General features: G+C 33.7%; 1 protein-coding gene across 2 annotated transcripts in view; it reads left to right on the top strand.

Annotated features, from left to right (window-relative positions):
* The window catches only part of sort1b (sortilin 1b), a 102,711-nt gene that overhangs the window by 61,073 nt on the left and 14,661 nt on the right, over positions 1-26,977 (top strand). Inside the window, exons 6-15 of one of the 2 annotated variants that reach the window (XM_039748558.1) lie at positions 568-641; positions 737-786; positions 2,992-3,119; positions 3,982-4,126; positions 6,912-7,061; positions 12,087-12,193; positions 17,762-17,864; positions 19,229-19,400; positions 24,977-25,167; positions 25,258-25,447. In XM_039748558.1, coding sequence (XP_039604492.1) covers positions 568-641; positions 737-786; positions 2,992-3,119; positions 3,982-4,126; positions 6,912-7,061; positions 12,087-12,193; positions 17,762-17,864; positions 19,229-19,400; positions 24,977-25,167; positions 25,258-25,447 — 1,310 coding nt within the window. Of the gene's footprint in view, positions 1-567; positions 642-736; positions 787-2,991; positions 3,120-3,981; positions 4,127-6,905; positions 7,062-12,086; positions 12,194-17,761; positions 17,865-19,228; positions 19,401-24,976; positions 25,168-25,257; positions 25,448-26,977 lie in introns of both variants that reach the window. The other variant, XM_039748557.1, reaches the window with a different exon arrangement.

Below are 26,977 nucleotides of genomic sequence, written 5' to 3'. Positions count from 1 at the left end.
TGTAAGGCAGTATGCTATCATCCACCACAAAAAAGTCTGTACGCAGTCAGTAAATGTGGCATGCCCAGCCCAACAAATTTCAGTTTGGTAAATAGGCATAATCTATTGACGAGATCAGTAACTTCATTCAGCAAATCTGACATACTTACTCTACAAGTGGAACTTACACAGTGTGACATCAGCTTCATCATGTTGTATATATTAAGTTACAGCCATATGATAGGCTTTTTTCAAGGAGCAGGCTATTTGGGTTCATGTACAGAATAATATGGACACTGGTGTGTTTTTGTTTTCCATCCACGTTCTCGAAGGAAACTCCGCCTATGGTAGAGTCTTATATGGAGTACAATTTCACTTTACGTAAAATTTCATGAGTATTTAAAGAATAATGTAAATGGTCTCAGTGTAATGTAATGATCCTTAGGTTTTCATTCTGTAGATTTATTCACATTTTTGGCATTGAAATGTCATAGGGCTGAGCAAGGATTATAATAGCTAGATTGCTTTGTGCCATTGTAAATTTATTTTCAGTATGATTAAACTGTTACTGTGTATTTTTTAAACTAGTATGATCTTTGGATTTCATTGAATTTTGGGGAAACATGGAAGAAGATTCATGATGTAGTCTGCCTTGCAAAATGGTAAGACTAGACCATTACAACTTATTCACAGTATATAACCCATGAAAGGATGGTAAAAATATGTTAAAATCTTTAACTCTATTTTTCTTCTTTAGGGATTTGGACCATACAGTATTCTTCACTACTAATCCTAATGGCTCATGCAGTAAGTACCTTTAATAGTCGCATAAAATTTTTAACAGTAAAAAAAAAAAAATTCTAACTGAATTAACCCATTTCTTTTTATAGACTTTGCATTATCTTCATATAGTGTACTTCATTCTCTTTCTTTAACTGTTAATGTAATCTTATGCACACTCAAAGGTATTGACTTTTGATTGTTCTTTGATTTTCATGTAGGTTTCCTTTCCATTTTTATTAACTGTAATGCAGTAAGACTGACAATCTTGTGTTCTATTATAAGGAAATGCCCTTTATTTTATGCAACAGCAACTTCTCGATAAGATATTGTTTTGCATCATATTTTAGAAAAATATTCCTGTAAACCCTACTTGTTACTAGACCAGAAATCTATTGTTGTTTCTTCCATTAAAGTAGGTAAATCACATAAAACATTCAAACAGTAGGTTAATAAGAATTGTGCAAACAAGTTTTACCAAGATCAATGCTGTTATAGGTCTCCTATAGCTTCAATTTATGATGATACATATTAAAATTAAATATATTAAAATAAATAATATTTTTTGATGGCCACATTCCAATCTCCCCACTTATTAAAAGCTGAATCAATGGATGATAGCAAGTCTGTGGCAACTGCAATCCTATTTATTAGTGTGTTTTATTATAACACAGATCCATTTTGAAACCATCTAATTCAGTTCAGGGTTGCAATGAGCCAGAGTTTATCTCGATAACATCCATTATCCAACCCATCAGGAGCAAAATAGAATACAACTCTGGATAGCCTTTTTCATTTAAAAAATTCTGTTAAAGTGTGTATTTTAAAGCAAGATAGCATAAAAATGTATACTAAATTAGCCAAGGTTGGGAACATGCACTGATAGCATGTTGCCACACCCACCACACATTATTATTTGTTTTTTTTACAAGTCAGAATTAAAACTATATCAAGAATCTGTCAAGATTGATAGCCATCCACATATTCGGCTCTTCTAGATTAACCATCAGCTAATAAACAAGTGTTAAGGCATACGTATGATGGCCAGTTAATTACTTTTTAAGTAAAATGTGCATTGGGAGAAACCCATGTAGTGAATGAAAAGTGGTAGAATTCTAAATTTCCAATGCTTCCAACAAAAGACATTGCCTAAATAGTGCATAATCTGAAAAAGTGCTCGGTCAACATTCTAAAGCTACTTTCCAAATCCAATCCAAAGAGGACTGTTTCATTTATGTTAGGTAGAATGCCCAGAGGGGACTGGGCGGTCTCATGGTCTGGAATCCCTACAGATTTTATTTTTTCTCCAGCCATCTGGAGTTTTTTGTTTTCTGTCCCCTGGCCATTGAACCTTACTCTTATTCGATGTTAATTAATGTTGATTTATTTTGTCTTATAATTGTGTCTTTCATTTTTCTATTCTTTAATATGTAAAGCACTTTGAGCTACTGTTTGTATGAAAATATGCTATATAAATAAATGTTGTTGTTGTACTTGTAATGAAAACTTTTAGCCTTCAGTTTTTTCATTTTTGATGATGTTAATGATTTATATCAAATTATGACTGTATGTCCTGTATACAGTATATTATAAAGAAAAAACCCTATTAAATGGTATACATTTGACAACTTGCCAATTAAAAAAACTTTCTTTTGTATTTTGCCGTAAACCTTGTCTTTTAGTTCTCTCTAAAAATATCATTTTCTGCCTCTGATAAAATTGTCTTTCTTCATACTGGAGTAGGGGCATAAATTGTCTTAACTAACATATTTAGAGTATCACTTCCACACCCTTTGTCCCGTTAGCATGTAGATGGTATTTGAGATGCTGGTTTATGTTTAGTCTGAAGTAAGTTCAAGTGTATTCTTGCTGTAGCTTGGTCATTCAGTAGAAAAACAAGAGTGCTTTGTATGTGGAGTATTGAGGGAACTTGCGTTCATTCTGTGTTTCATTTGGTATATTTAACAGTAAAGCATAAAGAAATATTCACCAAAATGAATGTGAGATGTGGCACAGAAATTATTTTTCAGTGTAACACAGTTATAATCCGTACTTCAAATACATATGGCTGTCTTTTGTCTTTACGTGTCAAAACAATGAATGGTGAAGGTGAATTAGTGTTAATGGTCACTTGATTTAAACAGAAAAAAATGATGCATGTTACTGTAATTTAATGTCACCATCAAGTTTCAATCAAGCCGTTATTTATAAACTGTTTTTGAATCTTTCCAGTTGACCGAGGCATGTTGATTTTAAAAAAAACCTCCGACTTTGGGGAATCGTTTAAGACCATTGGAGATAAGATCTACTCTTTTGGCCTTGGAGGACGTTTTGTTTTTGCATCTGTAATGACTGGAGTGGTAAGCACGCATTGCAATCCCTTGTTTTTATGTTTGTTTTTTAATATTTAATGTATTTATAGTGTAAAGCAACACCAGAAAACAGTAAAGCTAAGAATTTGAATAAATTATCTTGTACTGAAATAGATGAGGTGTTGGTAGTGTTTTAATTTTCTGTAGTGATTACACAGTGCAATAGTATTTAACTCCTATCTTATGTTATGCATTAAAACATTTTTATGTTATCAGATCTTCAAAAAAATTGTAATACTGGATAACATGGATCCTGAGTGAGCAAATATAAAATATTTTTATTTACAAGAGGTTTATCTGTTATATCACTGTGGAAGCATGTTGGCCTACTGGTCTGTCTTTTCACACTTTTACCACTGTGAACCTTACTAGTAGAAGCTGATAAAAAGGTTAATAAAAATGAGCCCTGTAGCCAAGCCAAAAACACTGCAAGTATCACTATCCATGTCAATGTCTGATAACCAGTTCACATTACCATCACTATCACTCGATTCATAGTTATTCAGTTTGTTTTGAAACTGACTTTATATAGCATTTGTGTTTTTGGTTGGAGGGTCTGCCCCACTCATGGATATTGATGAATTGCCATGAAGTGGTAGAATGAATAAGAATATTCAAGATTTTTTGCAACATAATTTCATTTCATTTGCTAGTTGGCGGCATAATACTTTCCCAAGAGGTTTTCGGGCTTAACACTATAGACCAGGTCATTACATATCACCCCATGTCTGCCTCAAGTGTATCTGAAATAAAAGAATTCAGAATTCTGAGTCCAAGTCATCCTCATGGTTAACAGCACAGACCTTAATGAAAGAATTGCCATTTTTTTTCTTTTATTATAAAAAAACAGGGCACAATGAGAAGGATCCATGTATCTGTGGACCAAGGAGAGACATGGAATATGGCTCAACTTCCCCCTGTTGGGCATGAACAATTCTATTCAATCCTGGCAGCGAATGATGACATGGTCTTCATGCATGTGGATGAACAAGGGGGTGGGTGTTGCATTAAATATTTTAATCACAAAATGCGATTGCCATATTGTTTCATTTGTTCGGTTGCAAAATTTATAAAAGTTTTCACTTTAACTCATTTACAAGTCACAGAGTGTAATGTTAATTGTTTGAAGCTGTGTTTTTTTGAGGATATTTAATTTTAGTTTAGCTCTGGTTAGAGAATAAAACAATTCTTTAACATATTTCATTTAGGACACACTTGGTGTCTTTTTATAAATAGGATTTCCAATAACCAAATCAAAGTCCTGTACAGTTCTTGCAGAACAACTACAGTTATTCATGACTTCAAATTAAAGGAACTGTGGTTTCACGCCTTGAATATAAACTTTATTTTTTGGTACTAGTTATCCTCTGATAACCATTGTATGCCTCAATTCTTATAGCAGTTCAAGCCTTTATTTTTTTTTCTGCAAAAGCAACAAGTTACCGAGGTTTTACTTCCATAATCTTCAGAACGTGTGTGTACATAGCAAAGTAAATACAAGTTCCAAAAAAAAACAAATTGTGGCACCTTTCTTTCTGGGTATTCCTTAACAAGCTATCCCTTACTTTCCAGATGTGGCAATTTTGTTCTGAGTATTTAATTTAAGTGCAGAAATTTACATTTTTTTTTTTTGTATTTTATGCTGTTTTATTTACAATTTCTAAACTTACTGGAGTTGCTTAAAGGCTATGCCAGTTTCACACAAAATGATGCACCAGAATGTTTTTTAATTTGGAAGACAAGCAGTAGATCACGAGGAAGCTTTTATAGCAAGTAGATGACTGCCATTTTCATCAAGACTACTTGTTTGGTTGAATTATTTTTGGAATGCTTTAAACCTATTATGTCTTCTCAAGAAGCATGCACATGGCATTACATCTTATCAGGCAATAAACTGAAAGGATTTATTTAAATAAATAATTTGTACCTTTAACATTCTTCCCCATTCCCTTAAACAGCTGTTGAGAGGTTGAGTCAGAGTATCACATGGGTATATTTTAAAGCAACCCTTAAAGAAATAGCTAACCCAAAATTTGAAACTTCTAGTCACTTCTTTGTTGACAGATGTCCATGGGTGAGTGGAATCTACAGATTTAAATTGAACTATTCCGTTTTTCATTATTTTAAACATGACCGTCTGTTGTTTAATAATGTAACTCAATATCAGAATAGTAGAGCTCTTTAAACAGAATGAAAATAATAACCAAGCACCTTCACTAATATACAACATAAAAAGCTATACATACTCAATTCACAGTTTACAGCAATGCCAGTAGTCCTGTCTTGCCTTGTCCTCTTTTAAATTACAGTAGTTAAGTAAAAGAAGTACATATCATAATTTGTTTTTAACAAATAATGCAGAGTTTATAATATATCTTATACACCAGATCTCATTTAAGAACTGTCAGCATGTCAAGAAAACATATTTTGCTAAAATATTGTAATTGTATGTAATTGGTTTGGCTCCATGTGCATTTAAAATCTTTTTTTTTAATTTTATTTATTTATTTTATATGGCAGCTGGAGCCCATCTTGGCAACATTTGGTATAAGACAGGATCAAGAGCTTAACAGGGTACTTGTTCATTGCAGGCACACAGACACACATTTGAACAGTCAACCCACTTAGTCTGCTTGTCTTTGAAAGTACACTAAACTTCATTGAAGGTGTGCTAGCTATGAATCTTATTCTGGTGACACATAGCTGAAAATATTCACATAATTAATTAGTAAATACAGCATGGCAGTATTTAATGTTTGCAGCTGTACATTTCTTCTTTAGTGCCTTTTAGATCAAAAATGCAAACTTTGTGTAAGCAGAGAGTGGTAGTTTATATTTAACCATCTGAAGTAACATCCATGGAGCTGCCTGTGTTGGCTGTTTAAAACCATAGAAACATTAAACTACAACTGCTGCCTTTTTAACACAGTGGAATACAGTATGTGACAGTGCACAAGAAGAGAAAGTGAAGTTGAAATTTATTTTAACATGAATAGCATCTTTTACTTATTAATCAATTTGGCTTCTCCTATGTTATACTATTAAGTGATTTCACTTTAAGAATGGCTGCTGAAAAGCAATACAGTACCTGTTTTGCTTCATGCTACAGATCCTTGAATTGCATTACTTTGTAAAAACTTGGAGGTTCTTGTAAATAGTGAAGAAAAAGTAATTAACTGGGCTGAAAAAATGTAGATTACTCTTATCGATATGCATTTGTTAAGGCAAGAATTCACTTTGAAAAATGGTATTTTGGGTGACCTAGACAATGTTGTTTTAAATCCTAGTTATTATGGAATTCGCATATAGGGGCAGCCATTTGGTTGAGCTGCAATAGTAAACAAACATTGTATCTTACGTTTGATTTATTTAAGCATAATTGATGTGGTTGAAAACATAATGAATAGGCTCGAGTTTAAGCCAAAAGCACATTAGGTGTTAACATGTTTATATCTGATCTAAACACTACTTCTAATATACTTCTTTTTCATTCCCTATATATTGATTCAAGGGCTTTAACGTTTACAGAATATGACAAAATCATCCTGTGATATCTCTTGGCATTCCAGTTATGCACAAATAGGTTAAAGAGTTATCTTTTTTTTTTATTACTAAACAAATAGAAGACATTTTAAAATTTAAGGATGACTTTAAGCAATAGTCAAGTGTTTATTAAAGAAGGTTTGATGTTTCATAATATCGTATGTTGAGAAAAGGCACAAAATATATATATTGTTTTCTCATTTTATGTTTTTCTTGTCTGTTTTCAAATAGATACAGGTTTTGGAACAATATTTGTTTCTGATGACCGTGGAATTATATATTCCAAGTCTTTGGAAAGGCACCTGTATACTACAACGGGTGGAGACACGGATTTCACCAATGTAACATCACTTCGTGGCGTTTACATGACCAGTGTTCTGGCTGAGGGTGAGTCAGTATATAATGGCTATGAGAATGTGCGACCTTTAGATCTAAGAAATTACCACGAGGTTCACCTCTGTGGCAGTGCATTTATGGTTGGTTTTACTTTCAAATAATTTCTTAATTGGGTCTCCTCATTTCTGTCAGTGAAGAAGTACTTCTGTTTTATACAGTTGTTCTCCTCCAGTTTCTAATTTTAGGTTATCGTTTCAATTTCTAAATAGGTGTTGTATTGTTGCATAAAAGTATCCTGGTTAAATGCCTAATTAAGTTGTTTCATTCGCACCTCCCTACCTACATTTTTTTAACAAGATGGGTAATGATCAGATGCAGTGAATTCCACCTTTTTAATAATGAATTTTATTTCCTTTCTTTTTCTCTAATAATTAATCTACTGAAAAAAGAAAAGGAGATTGGAAGAAGGAAATCAGAGATGCTGTCTTGCCCTTAAACGTGAAGTAGTCTTTGTTCTTGCCTTTGTGGTGCCCTATTAAATTACAGATTAAATTCGCTGTATTATTAATTTATTTTAAAACGTGCTCCCTTTATCCATATTATAAACACTTAGATTCTTATTGCTTATATAAAGAAAGTCAATCTGTTTGAATATTGTACTAACAGTAAAAATTGCAGTTAACAAGAACTCCATCAAAATAAACAAGTCATGCTGGAAGTACATCTTTTCATTTGTCTTCTTTGAAAATTTGATGTTCATAAGTAGAGAATAAAGCTAAAAACTGTGCATCTAGCACATCTAAAAACGCTATAGAGTAATAAAATATTTTAAGTATTTAAAAAAATAAATTGTTTCTGTTGTATTTTTGTTCTCAACTGCTGTAAATTGTTAAAAAAAAATATCAGATGCAATGGGTGATTTATAAGAGCCTGTGAATAAAGTAGTGCAATAATAATTGTTCTTTAGATTAAAACTTGATTTGGATTCTGCAAAATATGGAAATACTTTCTTGAATAGTCTGGTAATAGGTTTATTAAAGGATAAATACATTTCAATAACATCTACATTGCATGCCATCAATAATAAGGCCTTGCAGGTTAAGCTGATAGTTTATAGTTCATTAAAGATGAAGTTTTAGTAATGTTAGGTTTGGTTGATAGGTATAGGTGATTCTCCTTTTCATGTGAGTGAATGTGAAAATTATATTAAAATTTGTATCTAGTAATGGTAACATAATATAATGTAACATATACAGAGAAAACAGTAACAGTCCCTACAGTAAACTCTGAGGAACATCACATCTGAGTTCAGACTGTAATGATACAGCATTAAAGAACTAAGGCAACTACTGAGGAACAACAGCAAAGGAATAATAGAATCACGTGGATGATAGTGTCAGAAGCTTTTAAATGTGGTAGCAAAATTGTAATGTTTTGTGCCACAGAGGATGTTAACTCATTTTGTTAAAGGCTTTTTTAAGCCTTCCATGCCATGCCTGAGGCCAAAAAAAGACTTAAGTGTTTTAAAGTAGGTTGTAGCGATTAAGGCAAGGATGAGGTTGTGAAGCTATTATATTATTTTTTTCTTCTCCAGTACTTTAGAAAAAGGCATATATGAAATTGGTTAATAATTACTAAATACATTTAGATCCAAATCTATCCATCCATCCATTATCCAACCCGCTATATCCTACCTACAGGGTCATGGGGTTTTGCTTGAGCCAATCCCAGCCAACACAGGGCGCAAGGCAGGAAACGAACCCCGGGCAGGGCGCCAGCCCATCGCAGGATCTGAATCTAATTTTTCAATAGCCACTTGTAAGGTCTCAGTGTTTTTTGTTTTGTCAATGAAGATTAATTATAAAGACTATGAGCAGCAAGAGTGGTAGTTACGGTTTTCTCCAGGTCTCATGATTTCTCATTCTGAATATTAAAACTTTATGTAATTCAGTGAAAGGGTTCTCACTTTACATTGAAATGTAGCCTGCTACATCTTTACCCAGTAAGATTCACATTAGCCTTCCAAGTCTTATTTTTTTAAGACCCCATAAATTATAAGTAAATAGAATGTGTACCAATTTCAATAGCAACAATATTTAGGCTGGGCTGGGCTTACTCTAGTTCCAATTTTTATTTATCAAGATTTTATATCCTTTTTTCAGAAAAAAACCTATGGTCCTGTAGTGCCACAGTGGATGCACTGTATATTTTCAGTTCAACATTTTTCATAATTAGAAAGCTAATTCTTGCAGTTAATAAAATATCTGCATTAATTTGATTTCCTGCTTACGCTCTATCACATCAAATTTCTATCCGCACGTTTCTTGTTTATTTTCAAGAGAAAATGAGCATAAAATTCTGTTCCTCTCAATAAAAGTTCTGCTTTTCTTTTTCTTTTTTTTTTTTTTTGAAAAGTTCATTTGAACTGTTTCTATGTGGCAGAAATTCAGATGTGCAAATGGTAGCAGGTTGGCTACCCTTTTATTTGCAACTCATTGTTATGATGTTTGAAAGAATGTATGCACTACTCCAGGACCAATGCTGCATACCTACAGCACAATGTTTTCTTGTACAAGAAAGAATATTCATTGATGTATCTTTTACAAGATAGGGTAGATTTTCTGTTTAGTCACAAAAGTGATCAGCACATCTTGAGGCGCAAATACACAAATACTAGAAAAGTCAGTTCTACCTTATTTCTACTCTTTAGAGGAGTATTGTATAGGTAAGTTTGCGTTCTATAAAATGGGTATTCTCTCAGCTGAATGCTGTTAATTATGTCTAATACAGTATGAACAACAGCTCTTCACTTGTTACCTGGTGTATGCCACAGTGCTCCATCTTGCATTGTATTTCCCACCTACATTAAATTCCCAATTGCACAAAACTGCTTTGCCCACTGTAAGAAATGTTTCTGGCTCAGATTTTTTTCATTGTCCATGGCATGGTTTCACAAGTGAACAGAAATAACCATAAAATATAGACCTTTCTTAGAATGCCAGGCAAGCTGATTCCCACCTACAGTGAAACCTTTGTTGGTACATTAGCCTGCCTGCCTTTATGGAAATTTTTTATCTAATGTTATTGGTAGTGTTAAGTATATTTTCACTTTATTGAGATTTTCTGCATTCATTACCTGAAACAAAATTATTTTATAAAGTATCTTTCCATAGTGGTTGAATAGTAGTTCAGTAGTGTAGAATTTGCATGGGTCTGTCTTGGGCACTTCAGTTTTCCTCGTAATGACTAGTGTAAATGATGACACAGAATGAGCTTATGTTAGAGGTGGTGTATTGTAACGCATCTTTAAAAGTAGTTGCGTCATATCCAGGGTTGAGTTTTGCCTAATGCTGCCGGGATATGCTCAGACTAACTGTAAGCTACAAAACAGGATTAAATATATTTGCAAAATGTGTTCATCTTTCTACAGTAAAAGCCATCATAAACCACCTTTACAAGTGTAGTTACATTCTCTACTTATTTCTGTTATGTTCACATTAGCACGTTGAGTGACAAATTTAAATGATCCAGTTAAAAACTGTTTTTCTCAGTGAGGAAGACTGGTGTGATATTTTACTCTGCAATTAAGAAAGGTATACCAAGCATTGTTACTTGGTTAAATTATCCTGTAAATGGAAAATCCTTTAAAGTGTGGTACATGTTCAGTGAAAGAATTGATAAAAATGCAATAAATTTAAAATCATTACCCCATTGAAATAGTTATCATTGTAAAATAAATATTTTCCAAAACTAAAGTGACCAGATTTAAAAGTGCTATGAAATTGTAAGGTAGCATTCTGTAACAACTTGTGTTTCTTTTTAGATATCGTATAGCAGAGCAAAGTAAACATTACTGTTTAAATTTGGTTGCAGTCAGTTAAAAACTGATCCAGATTTTACATATGCTTGTCATTTTATTTTAATTTGAACATTTTTAGCAATTCTCAATTATTTAGTATGCATTGTCACATTTTCTGGTGTCCTTTACTACATCTACAACTACTGTTCACATTAGCTGCAGTTCAGCAAACTCTATTACTTGTTTAATAAATGATGGCAGAAGTGTACTTTTTGCAAACAACTGATGGTCTGCTCAGCTTACACCACGAACGTCTGTGCAATTATAAACATGGTATTTGATTAGAAAAAAAATGGTCTGCATCCTGTGCACAGGCTTGCAGTGTTGCAAAGTGCAGCAAAAAAGTGTTACAAAATAGTGAAAAAAGGGCAGGAGTTGAAACCCTATATATTTCCATCCGAATTACATTTCATTACTTCAGGGTTCAGTCCCCATAACTCTGACCCATTCAAGTTTGTGCAGAACTGTTATGCTTTTAGCTGAAATTATGCTTTATTGAAAAAGCAGAACTTGACTGATTGCAAAATTATGTAGGTATGGTACATGATGCTTTGGTGGTAATCGGGTATTCCTGTGGCAGCATGAACATTTTGATAATATGTGAATCAAAAAGTGAACCTTGAAATGCTTACAAGAGAGGCTGTAAATAGTTTAACTCAGCCCTAAGCACAGCAAACGTAATGTCTCCACAGAGATGGTAGCACATACCAGTAAGTCTACCATAGTATTTTTTTATGCTGTAGTGTGTTATAGTCAACAGTATTAAAGGCAGTGGCAAGGCCAAGAGGATGTTTAGAGGGGATCCAATATTAGTGCTAAGTGAACCGAGTATTATGTAGTAACATAAGCAGAATTTAAAGACATGTGGAACTTGCCTTGGTCCTGGGACAGTACACTGGGGCAAGTTAATATTGCCGGCTATCCCTACCTGCATGTTGTTACAGGTGTATATAAAGATAATTGTCACATGTACATATTACAATGAAATTCTTTCATGCATGGTCTAATCAACATGCAGTATATTACCACTTACCAGTACCACGATTAGTCTTTAGGATGTAGGAGTAAAAGCATCTGGGGAAAAAATCAAACTCGGGTCTGTGGAGCTGTGAAGCAGCAGTGCTAACCATAGCATCATCATACAACATGCGTAAATGCAATTGTAATTAAATGTTTAAAATATTATTTCATGTGCTATTTTGTACATATTGTTTCAGATGGCTCTGTACAGACAGTGATCACCTTTGATCAGGGAGGTGAGTGGAATCCCATTCAAAAGCCAGAAAATGGCCAATGCGATTCAACTGCCAAAGACAAGGAAAAGGTAAGACTTACATAATTGTTGTTGTTGTAGCAGTGTGTACAGAGGACAGTGAAATTCTTCCTAGCATGTCCAGCCAACATTTAACACATTGCCACTCTCCAGCACCATTATCAACAAGAATGTACTGTAAAATATCGATTATCTGTCAGAGGTTGGGACCGAGGCTGTGACAGATAAGAGAAAAGACAGATAACTGAACAGCTACTTTAAAAATGATATACAGTAGATTGGCGAATAATCATATTTATTTACAAAACTATATTATCAAAATATAATATATTATTAAGAAAATTTATATATTTTTTGTAACAACTAGCATAATAAGCAAATACAAATCAAAGGTACTGGAATTTTCTAGGTTTTACTTAGTCTTTGTTCCATAACAAATGGTGCCCTGCCTTTACTATGTTATCTGTGTTAGCACTCCTCCAAAACAACAAAAGAAAGCTTTCCCTATACCAGTCAGTCACCTTATTTCATCAGTTGCAAAATTCTGTCCTATCTGTTCCCCCACATCACATTTTAAGCTGCCTGCACATCACAATATATTAACAAAACAACATAATAGAACAGAATTTAAAAAGAAAATTACAGTACAGAAGAACATTAACATTAATGCAGAATAACATTATCGGCAGTGGTTTCCATTTTAATACATTTTTCAATTTTGTCAGCATCACGCTTTATATCGTTTACTGTTGTTCTTCCTACTCTGTAAATTGAAGCAATGCTTGAAGCATTTTCGTATTTATTTGATAATTTCAATTTTTTGTGACAATTCGAACACCACACACATACGTTTATCGACCCTAACAAATACCTCCTTTACAACAGTTAATAACTGATGGAAGGGTGCAACTAATTGTCAGTTATAGAATGTGGTAAAAGTTTGTGCAGGTACCAGTGGCGTGGTTTCCCATAATGATACACATATACGGGGCAAATGTAGTGACACTAATTAATTGATCAAGCACTTTTGTCTGGTGTTGAAAGAATGATGAGTGACTAGAAAAACACAAATAGAGATGGGGGACTATGATTCTAGGTATACCAGTTTACTTTTGTTAATGAGTATGCCTTTGTCCAATACTAAAAGGTCGAGGGAAATAAGGGTTGAATGGATATTATAATGACAGAGTAGATGTATTCCCTTCAGTAAGTAATAAATAATTTTTGAATGTACAGATGTTAAGGTTGATTAATGCTTTTACTTTTAGAGTTTGCAAAAATTTGTGCAGCACTGCAAATATGCTTTGCAACAGAGCAATGATCACGATTCAAGGTGTTATTTTTCCATGCTACTGGTGTAGCCAATGTTAAAATTAAAACTTTGCATAATCATTGAGCGCTATAGTTGTCATTTTATTTTTGGTTAAATTCTGTGTTATTATTTGTTGCAACAGTTAAGCATCTGAAAGTGTTGTTATTAACTTAAATGATATAAGCAAAGAAAAACCTTGAAAAAACAACCATTAAAAATTTGAGCTGTGTAATTTTGTTTAGAATACAAAGTACATTTGCCAAATTTCAAGTTAACTAAAGTAAGTAATATGATGATTGGTGCTACTCTGATTAGTGCTTCTGCTTCCCTAAGCTGGGGTTCAGTTTCTTGCCCAGTCACTGTGTGAAACTTTTCATATTACACCCATATCTGCTAAGGTTTTCTCAGAGCACTCATGTTTTCTCCACAGTCTCTAAATTGGCCTTTTTAGAGTGTACATCATTAGTAAGAGTGACACGTTGGTATCTTGTCCAGAACTAGTTTCTTTCTTGCCACCGATGTTATTGAGATAGACTCTGAATCCACACAACCCACTAAACCTGTGTTATTTATTGTATGGCTATCCAAACTTTCACTACCAGCTTGTGTTGTACAACCCCTATTCTAAAAAAATTGGGATGCTGGGTAAAATATAATTGAAAACAGAATGCAATGATTTGCAACTCTCTCTTAAATTAATATTTTATTCACAATAGAACATATGATATATTTTCTATGTTGAAAGTGAAACATTTTACTATTTCATTTAAAATAATAGCTTTATTTTTCAATTCGATGGTGGCAGCACATCTCAAAAAAGGCTGGAAAAGCAAGTGTTAGTAAATAGAAACAGCTAGAGAAACATTTTGCAACTAGTTAATTGGCAATAGGTCAGTAACATGATTGGGTATAAAAAGAGTATCTTAGAGAGGCAGAGTTTCTCGGAAGTAAAGATGGACAGAGGTTCACCATTCTGCAAAATACTTCATCTACTAATTGTGGAACAATTTTAGAATAATGTTCTTCAGCAGAAAATTGCAAAGACTTTGAATATTTCATCAGCTACAGTACATAATATCATTAAATAATTCAGAGAATCTGGAAAAATCTGTGTTTGCAAGGGATGAGACTGAAAAACAATTTTGGATGCTTGTGATCTTCGAGCCCTCATAAGGCGCTGCATTAAAAACAGGCATGATTCTGTCATGGAAATCACTACATGGGCTCAGGAGCCTTTTCAGAAATCATTGTCAGTGAACACAATTCGCTGTACCATCCACAAATGCAGGTAGAGGCTCTGTCGTGCAAAGAAGAAGTCTTATGTGAAATGCTGCTGTGTTCTCTAGGCCAAAGCTCATTTAAAATAGACTGAGGAAAAGTGGAAAACTGTTCTGTGATCAGACTAATCAAATTTTATATTCCTTTTGGAAAACATGGATGCCGTTAGTGCTTAAATCAAAAGCCTTCATCTCTGATGGTAAGGGAGTGCATTGGTGCATATAGAATTAGCAGCTTTCCCATCTGGAAAGGTACCATCAATACTGAAAGGTATATACAGGTTTTAGAGCAATATATGTTCCTAGACAACGTCTTTTTCAGGAAAGGCCTTGCAAATTTCAGCAAGACAATGCTAAACTGCAAACTGCATCTATGATGACAGCATTGCTTCATAGTAGAAGTGTCCTGGTGCTGAACTGGCCTGTCTGCTGTCCAGACCTTTCACCAACAGAAAACATTTGGTGCATCATAAAATTAAAAATATTACAAAAACCACCCAGGACTGTCAAGCAGCTAGAATCTTATATCAAATAAGAATGGGACAACATTCCTCTCCCAGAAGTCCGGCAACTAGCCTCCTCAATTCCCAGACATTCGCAGACTCTTGTTAAAAGACCTTATTCTTTTCTTAAAATGGTACATTTTCTCAGTGTAAACATTTTATGTCTTTTCTATGTTCTATTATGAATAAAACATGGGTTTGTAAGATTTGCATTCTGTTTTTATTTACATTTTGCACAGCATCCCAACTTTTTTGGAATTCGGGTTGTATGAGCTAGTCTTAAAATACTTTGTAGAATGGAACTAATGTTGTGTTTTTTTTTTTTTTAAATAGTTAAAGGTAATATGGCAATGTTTAGGCATATCCATATGTAAAACTCAATTCCTGCTCCTTAGGCAGTTTTCGCAGAAGGCTGATTTATATTCTATACAATTGTGTGTAGCATGGTCTTTGCAAACTGTTCAGTGTTCTCAGACGCTGCTCATAGTTATGTGAAATGATTTGCATTAGAGTACATAAACGCATTCTGGGTCTACTTCCTGAAAAACACATTTCTTTGCACAAAGGTGAGAGACAATTCTGAGTTTTTAAAAACAATGGTAGAATATTAGTCTCGCCTTTTCATCACCTGATACCAAGTTGGAAAGAAGCACCCACTTACCATACTACATGAAATATAAGCAAATCTGATGAACAATGTATTCAGTTTCAAAAACTAAGAGAAGTGACCTCAGATACTCAGAACTAGTGATACACTTCAGTTACACAGTGTGTTTGTGAAGTGTTAGGGCCGGTTTATACTTCATGCTCAGAACGTGTACGTGCACGGATCATGACTGCCATGTGTTCCCAGCATTGACGCGTCCTCTGAGCACGTCCTTGGAAATTAATATGATGCATGCGTGAGTTGCAGTACCAGTAAAAAAAAATTTTAAAAAAATTGGGTGCCGCAGTGTGATCAAGTCAGAACGTGACATCATAGTCTCACTTTACTATCTACATGTGACAGCCAGCTGCTTTGCAGATCCTACAGGGTCATTGTGCGTGCTTCAATGTTTGATTAATGGTTTGGTGTGGTGAAGCAGAATGCCAATAAACAAATGTATTTGTGGCATTTTTATATTAAAGTATTGCTTTTTCCCCCAATGTAATAACAAGATACTTTTTAAAGGTCTCACATACCATCCACTGTACTGTAATCTTTTTTTTTTTTTTTTTTTGTGATTAAAGTGGAAATTTCGTCATTAATCTTGAAATGTCCACTTTAATCTTGTAGTTTATTTTATCATTGAAGTAGACCATTGTAAACATCTTCTTTAATTCTGACCCACTTGTTAATTGCTACATGCTTGTGGGGCTTCCTCCTGAACTGACATCAGTAGCAAGCAGCAATTGCCACACATTAAATGCATGATATTTTAGCTCTTTGTGCATTTAGAATACCTAGATTTATACTTGATATTATTTTCATGATTAAATGCATTAAAATATGTATATTACATTTTACAGCTAAATCGTTAATTTAATTAATGAATAATGTTAATAATTACACATGTGGGGGGTGGGGGCAATGAGGTGGAGCAGTAGCGCTGCTGCCTTGTAGTAGGGAGTTGTGTCTGTGGTGCTCCCTGCCTGGAGTTTACATGTTTTCCTGGTAGATTTCGACAGTGTACTCCTGGTTTGGGGATTTGGTGATGCTAAAATGTTGCTAGTGTATGTTTTTGCTGGTATTCCTTGCGATGAGCTGATGCCCTGTCCACGGATTGTTTTCTGCTTTGCGCCTGATGTTTGCTGGAATGGGCTTATCCCTGGATTGATGGTTTTAATCATTAAACATCCACCCTTTTCAGAGATATTGTGGCAAGGTGTCCTTTGAATTTAATGGATGTTTCAGGCAATTCATAACACAGCAAAGCCGAACGTTTTCTCACTGTGATGATATCTCGCACTGCCACCTGGTGGAATCTTACAGATTTATGTAAAATACACGCGCAAGTATAAACGGTACAGCGTTTGTGTAGCAGAAGCATCCACAGGCGCACAAGTTGTGTGAAGTATTATGGGGCTGAGGAATGCTTTGCATTCCCTCAGGCTGTCACCATGGCTGTAACTCCAGCTGTAAATTACTTTGTGGCAAGGGTTTCTGACTGATAGGATTAACTTTACCAACAAAGACTTAATCCCGAAACAGTTGGTGTACTGCCCAAGTTTTTATTGTATGTATTAAGCCTTCATGAATATTTAAAGTAATCACATATTGAGGACAGATACCTCTGTGTATCAATAGTACCCAATAATATCTTTACTTTGCCCAGTTAAAATTTAAATTAGTTCTTGGTTAATAATTTATGCAGGTACTATTTACAGTATATACTACAATCTCTGGGCATTCACTCTTCTGTTCGTCATTGTTTTTGTTGTCAATCCATGTAATGGAAATGAAGTAAAAGAAAAAAAAATTGTGCCTGTGATGCTTAGTGTATGTCTAGTATACTTTAAAAACCATAGATGTTGATTTATCCAACAGTGCAGCCTCCACATTCATGCTACTTATAGCATGTCGCAGAAACTCCCTGTACCCATGCTGCCTCTGTCTGAGCCCAATGCAGTGGGATTGGTCATTGCCCATGGTAAGTTTATTATTTTTAAATCAATCTGCCTTTTTTTTCTTTCTTTAACACACCCTGGATAAGCTATTTTAGTTACCCATGTTTCTGCAAAAAATAATGCCTTCAAAAATAATGATTGCCATGATGGTGACTGCTTTAACTGGCATACATAAAATTAATTTTACATTTCAGTAAAACTTTAGTTAATTATAGCATTTTACATGCTTTGTTAAATGCATAGGAAACAATAAGGCTGTCTCTTCCTATTGTAATCCATGCAATCCTCTTACCAAACAATGTGTTTATACTGTAATGTCATAAGAACATCAGATTGTATAGACAGCTAGCAGAGAGATTTTTGCAATGTGCAGTTTTTAAAAGCTGTCAAGGTTTGTACTTCAAGTAACAATTTAGCACACTTTTGCCATATCAGATTTGAAAAAACTTTGTTTTGTTAATGTGGTACTGTATAATGTATGTGATATGGAATTACCTATTGAGTTTTGTTGTTTTACATTACATACTAATTAATGTGCAGAAATTAACAAGGCTGCTTACTCAAGAACTGTAAACTATGCCAATATTTGTGAGTATGTTAAATGTTAACAGAATTGTACCACTAAATGGTAACCTTTTAACTAGGTTAATCCAGAATGATGACTTGTATATGGCTTTTGTTACTGCATATAAAAGGAAGGAGTGTATTACATTGTTTACACTTGTTAACGACAGTTGTTTTTATTATTGGCTGCTGTTATTTATTACATTCTATAAGAATAATAAATTACTATTATCTGTTCACGTATCTATTATAATTTATTTGTCTATTTACAGTATAGTATAGTTGTCCACCTGTCTTACACTTGTCTTTTGTTTATGTATATGTTGCGCTATTGTATGCTGCAGTACTCTGTAAAGGTGGTATGACAATAAAGCCACTAGACTTGACTGCTTAATGTAATGTAAGTGAGTTTACTTCTGTGAAAAAATACACAGTAGCATACAGAAAAAAAGGGCAATGAGCTTTCTTGTTTTGTTCAGATATGCATGCTATATAAGAGATCTTCAATATGCTACTGCTCCCTTCCATCATCTTTTCCACCCAAGGATTTTACAGCTAATGTATCACTGCCTTTCACTTAAAAAGATTTGCCTTATTTAGATGCCATTCAATGCAGCACAGGGTTCTTTTTACATGTTGGTTTTTTTTTTTGTGCTTTACATTCTGTCTTTTTGAAAATGAACAAGTTAACATGGCAAATTGCTACATATGATTTTAACATAAGATTATGAGTACATTCATTAAGTACTTATACTGTTATCTGCTTCACAATCCATGATATACTGTATGTCTTATGCTTTTTTTATATTTATTTATAAAACAGGCAGTGTGGGTGATGCTATCTCTTTAATGACACCTGATGTATATGTTTCTGATGATGGAGGATACTCTTGGACTAAAGCTTTAAATGGGCCCCATCATTATGCCATTCTTGACTCAGGAGGACTCATTGTTGCTGTTGAACACAATGCCAACCAGCCAATCAAGCACATTAAGTAAGTCACTAAATTCATTCTTTTTATTTGTAGATGTATTATTATTTTGTTTAAGTATGAATGTCTAAGTCATTGTTTTTTAGCTTTAGAATATTTCAAAATACAGTACCAATAATTTTACAACCTAATGTTCCATGACATATATGGTAATAAACTTAAATTGTTAAACCTTATAGGAAAGAAGGTGATGTATATGATGATAGTTTTGCTTGCTCTTCACGTGACACTTACTGTAGCTAAATATATTATTTTAGTTTTTGTTATTGATTTAAGGTATAGTTAGTTATCCAGGATAATGTGTTGTTTTCTTCAATATACTTTCAACAGCATGCAATTTTATTTTTATTGAGTAGGGCAAATCTGCATGTCTGAGATTTCAGGTGACTTTTTTCATTCATCAAACATCTGAGAAAGTCTTCAACATTGAACTAATATGTTCCAAGTATAATAGGCGCAAGTAACAGCTATCTAATACTGCATATTACGGCTGCAGTGATGATGTTGAAAATCAGTATTGTTGTAGTAGTATTATTTTCATGTGTATGTCTGACCTCTCTTTTGTAACATTATAAACAAATATGTATTAAATGCATAGTTGTGGCAGTTGGATGTATGTGTGTTGTATTTGTTTTTTTTATTTTTGATTGGTTTATTTCCTTTTGGGCAATCTGCAGAGTAAAACAAACCTACTGTATAAGATAAAGAAGTAAATCTTTCTCTTTATTAAGACTTAGCCCATATAAAGTTAATTTAATTTCTGATTTTTTTTTTTTTATTGTGTATTCACATGTCCTTTACAAAACAGCAATAAGGTGTGCTGTCAAAGGTACAGTATAAAATAAGAGTGGTAGCAATACTGTAGATGCATCTGTAGTAGTATTTTAACATGTTATCCATTTTTTGGAAAATGAGAATTTGGTGGGTTTGTAAATATTATTATGAGACTTTATTAGGTAGATTTTCAATACCTTATGTTACACACCCATTTAGATCTTTTCAGTCTCTTTCATGCAGTGTTCAATTTCTGGTTATTTAATGAGAATAATAATACTAATACATTTTGTGTATATAGCACCTTTCCCATGCTCAAATGGATTTTCATTTAATATTCTATTAATATTATTCTATTAATAATATTCTATTAATGTCTGAACATTTAAAGATGGAATGGGATGTAAAGTTCTCCATTACTGCTTGTGTGTTAAATACTATCCATCCATCCATCCATTATCCAACCCGCTATATCCTAACTACAGGGTCACAGGGGTCTGCTGGAGCCAATCCCAGCCAACACAGGGCTCAAGGCAGGAAACAAACCCTGGGCAGGGCGCCAACCCACCACAGGGCATGCACGCACACGCACACACACACACACACACACACACACTCACACTAGGGACAATTTAGAATCGCCAATGCACCTAACCTGCATCTCTTTGGACTATGGGAGGAAACCCGAGTACCCAAAGGAAACCCACGCAGACACTGGGAGAACATGCAAACTCCACACAGGGAGGACCCGGGGAGCGATCCTGGGTCTCCTAACTGAGAGGCAGCAGTGCTACCTACTGCGCCACCGTGCCGCACCCATTATTTCAAAATGATTCGTATTATTGAGTTTAACATGGTTAATTAATTTTGGGCTGTTGAAAAGTTCCCCTTGTTTGTTTTGATGTATTACATTAGCACATTACTAATGGCATTTCTTATGTTATTTGCCAATATTTTTGGTAGTAATGTCACCAATTCTTGGCTTCTTGCAGATTGTGCATCATGGAATAGTGCAGAAATCTTTATGGTTTTATGTAATTGTTATAAAATAGAAGTGGTGATATTATAAAAGCTTAAAAATAAGTAATCCTTGTTCTATAATAACAAGAAAAATAAATGCATCTGCTATTAAGAAAGAAAGCAAGGATGCATAGCAGTCAATTGTCATGATTAGGTTTTTGATTTAGATTTTTTTTTTTTTTTCTTTAATTCCATTTGACCTCAAACTTCCTTAGAGCTTGCTGCAGTTGTTTTGGAGGACAAGGAGTCTGCTGGTCATATCTATTTTTATGATTGCTTATATTTAACATCATTAAAAACTTATTAAACCCCTATCATAACACCATTTTGTTTTTCATACGCTTGAAAACTACCATTTACTTCCGGTACTGGAATTAATGACATACAGGTACTGTATTGTTTAAAAAATTGTTAATTTCTATACTTTTTCTGTACCGGTATATTGTGCAACTCTACTGCTGAGGTGAGTTTCACTGTGAAGGAGGAAATGAATATTTACTCTTGGAAGTTCTAATGAAAACGTTTATATTATTTTCCATTAACTAGCAGCAACCTTGTATTTTGAAGAAAAACTATGGCTGACCTACTGTTATATAGAAGTTATAACTGAGGTAACTGAATACTCTGGTTTCCTTTTTAAATTCCAAAGCTGCTCAAATTAGTTTAACCAGTGACTTTAAAATGTTAATGTTTGAGTGTTAATTTTCGTTATTGATTCCTGCCATACACCTAGTGCTCCAGCATAGATCCACAACTCACTAGAAACCTATTAGTTATACTTGGTTCAATAAAAATACTTTAGAGTTGAAGCTGTTTATACAATGCAGTGATTAAAACTACAGTATACTGCAAATTGATATATCTGTAATAGTTATGAAGCAGTGAGTGGACAAAAGAGGAGAGAGTTTGGAGACAAAATGGTTGTGTGTGTATTGAGAAAACTGAACCATCACGGTTCTTTCAATTCTAAATAGTAAATCATGTTTACAAGACCATCAGTGGAAATAAAGTAAAGTGCATTTAACAGACAAGAATCTGGGAATCAGAAGCAAGCTACAGAGTCCTTTCTTTGACTTTTTTTTTTTTTTGGAAAGTATATTGATAATCTATTGAGACAGCTAAAGTACTAGTTTACCAAATGAATTTGATGAACTTAATAGTCTCTTCACTAGCATGTATAGTGCATTTTGTATGTATGTTAATTCTTTCTGAAAGGACACTATTCTTTAGGTAGTGAGCTGTCCTCCTTTCCACATAATTCCAGATGATTTAGTTCACATTCTTTCAAGTCATTTGAACTTTCATGTGTCATCTGGTAGTAAAATAGTAAGATTAAAAAAGACTGGAGTAAGCTACATTGTCTCTTAAAGTGCTGTGGTGTCCTAGCCTTTTCTCATTTGAGATGTACTATAACCCTACTCTCAATGCTATTTTGCTTATCTCTGAAAGGTATAACAATTTTACACATCAGCAGATTAATTCCTGAAGAACATAACAATGTTAAAGGGAAGATAAATCAATTTACAGCTTCATACATTGGAAGTATTTTGCATCCAGCTATAATATGTATTTATAGCCAGGGTAGAGACCCAAGATCTGGAGTTGCTTTTGATGTATTCTAAGCATGATGCTTATAGTGGCAGTATGAATAAATGTTGGTGCAATTTTGGACACTGTTGTGAGTAAAATTTTGCAGCCTTCAATTCCACTTAAAACCAAATGAATAAACTTTTTGAACATAGTGAGCCGCAACTTTATTTTTATCACATTAATGTGAAAGTTGAGGGAATGTTCTATGTTGTGTCAGAAGTAATTTATGTATTCCAGGAAAATTGTTATCCTCTGTTTTAACTCATTTAATAAACAAGCAGATGAAACTACAGCCAAGAGTTATCAGGTCAAAGTACATATAATAATTTAGAATTTTACCTTTTGATGGAGAGCAGACAGTGTTATCCTTGCACTTTAAACTCTTACATTGTCCATCTTAACTTTCTTTGGACGGGAATAAAGAAGTACCACCTTCAGACTACTGCACTTATTGAGGACTATAATTATTATGAATGAAACTGCTTTGTGGTCCAAGTCAGTTTTCTAACTGGTAATGTCAATTCTGAAGGCATCAGAAACAGTGCTAGCCAGTAAAGACATTTACATGTTATTACATACACCCTTTGTTATTGTTCTCATTATTTTTTCAATATTTCATTGTAAATTGTGATTGCTAGTTTTATTTTAGAAATTACTAGCAATGTTTTCTGCTGTATCACTAATTTACAGTTACTGATGCAGTCTGGAAAACTGTGTAGTTTGATCTAGTAATGCTAGATGTTGAAGATCCTTGCTTGTTCTCTATAATCTTTTGCTATTAAGTTTATTTATGCAGAAATACATCAAATCAAAAAATTTGCATGAATTGATGTGCTAGTTCCAATTTTCTTTTTTTTTCTTCTGTTTCTCAATAATTTTCAGTGCAACTATTTAACAAGTTTTTGATATTTCTAAAACTCTGTCTATGCATTAGATAAAATACAGGATCACATTATATACAATTAAATTATCTATTTCTTTTTTAATTCGAGCTAATGTATCATTATGAGGGTATGTTAGACATTTCAAAATTTGAAAATAAATCAAGGGACAAATTAAGATAGAAAATATGCCGAGTGAATCTACGTTTATGTCTGTGTAAATTTATAGGTGGTAAATTCTGCTGTGAATGAGGAATATAGTCCAGGAGGCCTGTAAATTAGCAATATGATTATAATTGATTTAGTTTTAATATGTAATATTGGCACCTCAAAGTGGTTTTACATCATTTGGAGTTATTAAGCCTCTGTTAATGGGGGTGCAGGGTTTACTTGCGCACACACTTGAACACTGACACAGGGCTGCTTTGACCACTCAACCTAATCTTTGTTTCTTTTGGGGCATTAAAGGAAAACTCGTTTCCAGTTAATTACTACAAATGTGTCTCCATGACCAGTACTGACTGGTTTACAAAACAGAAAAGTCCAGCAGATGAGAGGTTGATAAAAAGGATGATATCTGTATCAGTAAGCCACATTAACAGTTAAGGTAATGCATCCTACTATGGTGGTCCATTCGTTTATACATTCTGGGTGATGGAGAGTGAGCCAATTTAGAGTATCCAATAAATGTAATTTGTATCTTCCTTTAAGATAACAGAAAAACCACAGTATCAGGGGAGAAAATCTCAAATGCAGATTGTAATCTTATACAGTAAGCTATACACTATAGTCATCTTTGGTTATTCATGTTTCTATAAATACATTTTGTTTAACTGCTGCTGTTTTGTTTATTGATATGATATTGTGGCTTTAAACATTGTGGAGTTTTAGATTATAAATACCCTGTACACCATTTTTGTATGTTCCCAGTGCCAAAGTGAGTAATACTCCTATAGATTTATTGATATTGATGGATGTTTTTGGCATGGAATTTAATTTAACTGAAATAAAAGAAATGTATTTTATTTATGGACCATGGTGTCATAAACAGAAATGTGAAAATGGTTTTGTTAAAGCACCATTGATTTATTTGTTCAGTACAATTTCAATACTTCACAAAAACAAAATAGTATATTGTACTGCTTAAGTTTAATAATAATTTTTCTAATGTAGTTTTGAAAATTTGACTTGCTCTGTTATGAACTATGTTACTTGGAAACATCAAGAGTCACCTTTAAACTTTTTAATAGTCCGACTCTTGATCATAGTAGTATCAGTACATAGTCATAATATGAAAGTGTGTTTTTGTTGCAGGTTTTCCACAGATGAAGGCCAATGTTGGTACAACTATACTTTCACAGAGGATCCTATATACTTTACAGGATTAGCTTCCGAACCGGGAGCTCGATCAATGAATGTCAGCATCTGGGGTTACCGGGACAGCATGCTTTCACAGTTCTGGGTGTCCATCACTATTGACTTCAAAGAGCTTCTTACCAGAGACTGTAAGTTAAGTGTGATTTACATTATTTTTTTCCTGTTTTTAGATGGCACAGAAATTCTGATTGTATTGTTTCAATTTGTCCTCACCTCAGGTGACATGAATGATTATGTTCAGTGGCTAGCACACTCCAGTGATCTCAGTAACCCCAATGATGGCTGTATACTAGGTTATAAAGAAAAATACCTGAGGCTCCGAAAGTCTTCTGTTTGTTGGAATGGTCGTGATTACATAGTGAACAAACAGCCCACCACTTGCCCCTGCAGTTTGGAGGATTTCCTTTGGTAAGCCATGATACTGTATGCCTAGCTGCTTACATGTGCAATAAAATGTTATATCAGGAAACTTGAATGGTAAAATGATTATTTTTTTACTTTTTACAATACTGTGCTTCTTCAAATTATCGTGTATTGTTTACAAAAATTCCCAAATTTGTATTTTAGCATGTATTTTTACTTAGAATTCCTGTTGATTTCATGCTTTACATTTGCATGTTTTTCTGTTTTATCTGTGATTCCAGAATTTGCGAGAAGTTATAAAATTTAAAAAAAAAGGATCCTGTTGCATTATTTTTTGGTTTCATTAAATTTAATAAGTTTAGTCAGCTTAATCGGAAATAGTTCTAATGTATATAAACAAGAAAGAAAATCTACTATTGGTATAACACATACCACTAAAAAATGTCCCTGCCTTCAGAGCTCATTATTTCATTCACAATTCTCAGATCATATGCACATTCGGTATTCCTGTTGTCTGATAGCTTTCTAATTTGATAATAGCTGAAAAATGAAAAGAGTGCATAATGAATGTAAATCTACAGATATAGGTGTCAGGAAAATGACATGAAGATTTCCATCTTCCCTTACAGCTGAGTATCATTTTTATCTGCTTCATTTATGAATTCCAGTGCTTCAGGCCCTCTATGTTGAAGACATTAAAAAAATAAATAAATAAACACTAGCACTAGTACTTAAAGAAATGAAAAACATTTGTTACTTATAAATCTTCCTAAGCATATTCTGGCAATTGCTTCATAATGGAAATTGAATGTTGACAGAAAAATTACCAAAAGAGTCTGCAAGAAGAAAGAAAGAGACCCTAGGAACTGTAGGCCAATAAGCCTTAAGTTTGTGCAAAAGTATGGAAACTGTAATCGGAAACAAATTAGAAGACTATTTGTATAAAAGTAATATACAAAACAAAATGCATCATAGGTCCATAAAATCATCATCCTGTCAAAAATGTTTGTTAGATTATTTTAAACAGGAACCTGGAGCAGTAGGCACAAACAAAGTGTGCAGTATAATTTACTTAGACTTCCAAATCGCTCTTAATAAAATTCTGTATCAAAGATTAATTTTGAAAACAAGCCATGGACATCAGGGGTAGCTTACAAAACTGGATTTCAAGTTGATTAATATACTTCAGGTAGCAAGTACAAGAAGAGGACAGTGCTCTACATTAAGTGAGGACATGGGTGGAGTCATTCAGAGGATTGTTTGGTTTCTTTCTAATTTATATCAGTAACGCAATGTCCCGATTATGTAATGAAAAAGTGAAAATCACAGAAGACACCAAATTGGAGGAACAGCAAATGATGAAGTGTCAGCAAAAATCATTTTAAAAAGATATGTACAATGTTGTAAACTGTGCAAATGCTTGGAAAAGTAGTTCTAATGTAGGCTAATGTAAAGTGCTATAGGCATGCAAAAGGTATATTAATTATAAATGCAATGATCTACAGAAAACATCCTCTATAAAGCATGTAGGACTTTGCATTGATTCAACATTCTCTTTGTGTATGCAGTGTTCAG

The sequence above is a fragment of the Polypterus senegalus genome, chromosome 3 (assembly GCF_016835505.1).
Source record: "Polypterus senegalus isolate Bchr_013 chromosome 3, ASM1683550v1, whole genome shotgun sequence".
Lineage (NCBI taxonomy): Eukaryota > Metazoa > Chordata > Cladistia > Polypteriformes > Polypteridae > Polypterus > Polypterus senegalus.
The sequence above is the reverse complement of the archived record's forward strand: the minus strand, read 5'-3'. Positions and strand labels throughout refer to the sequence as shown.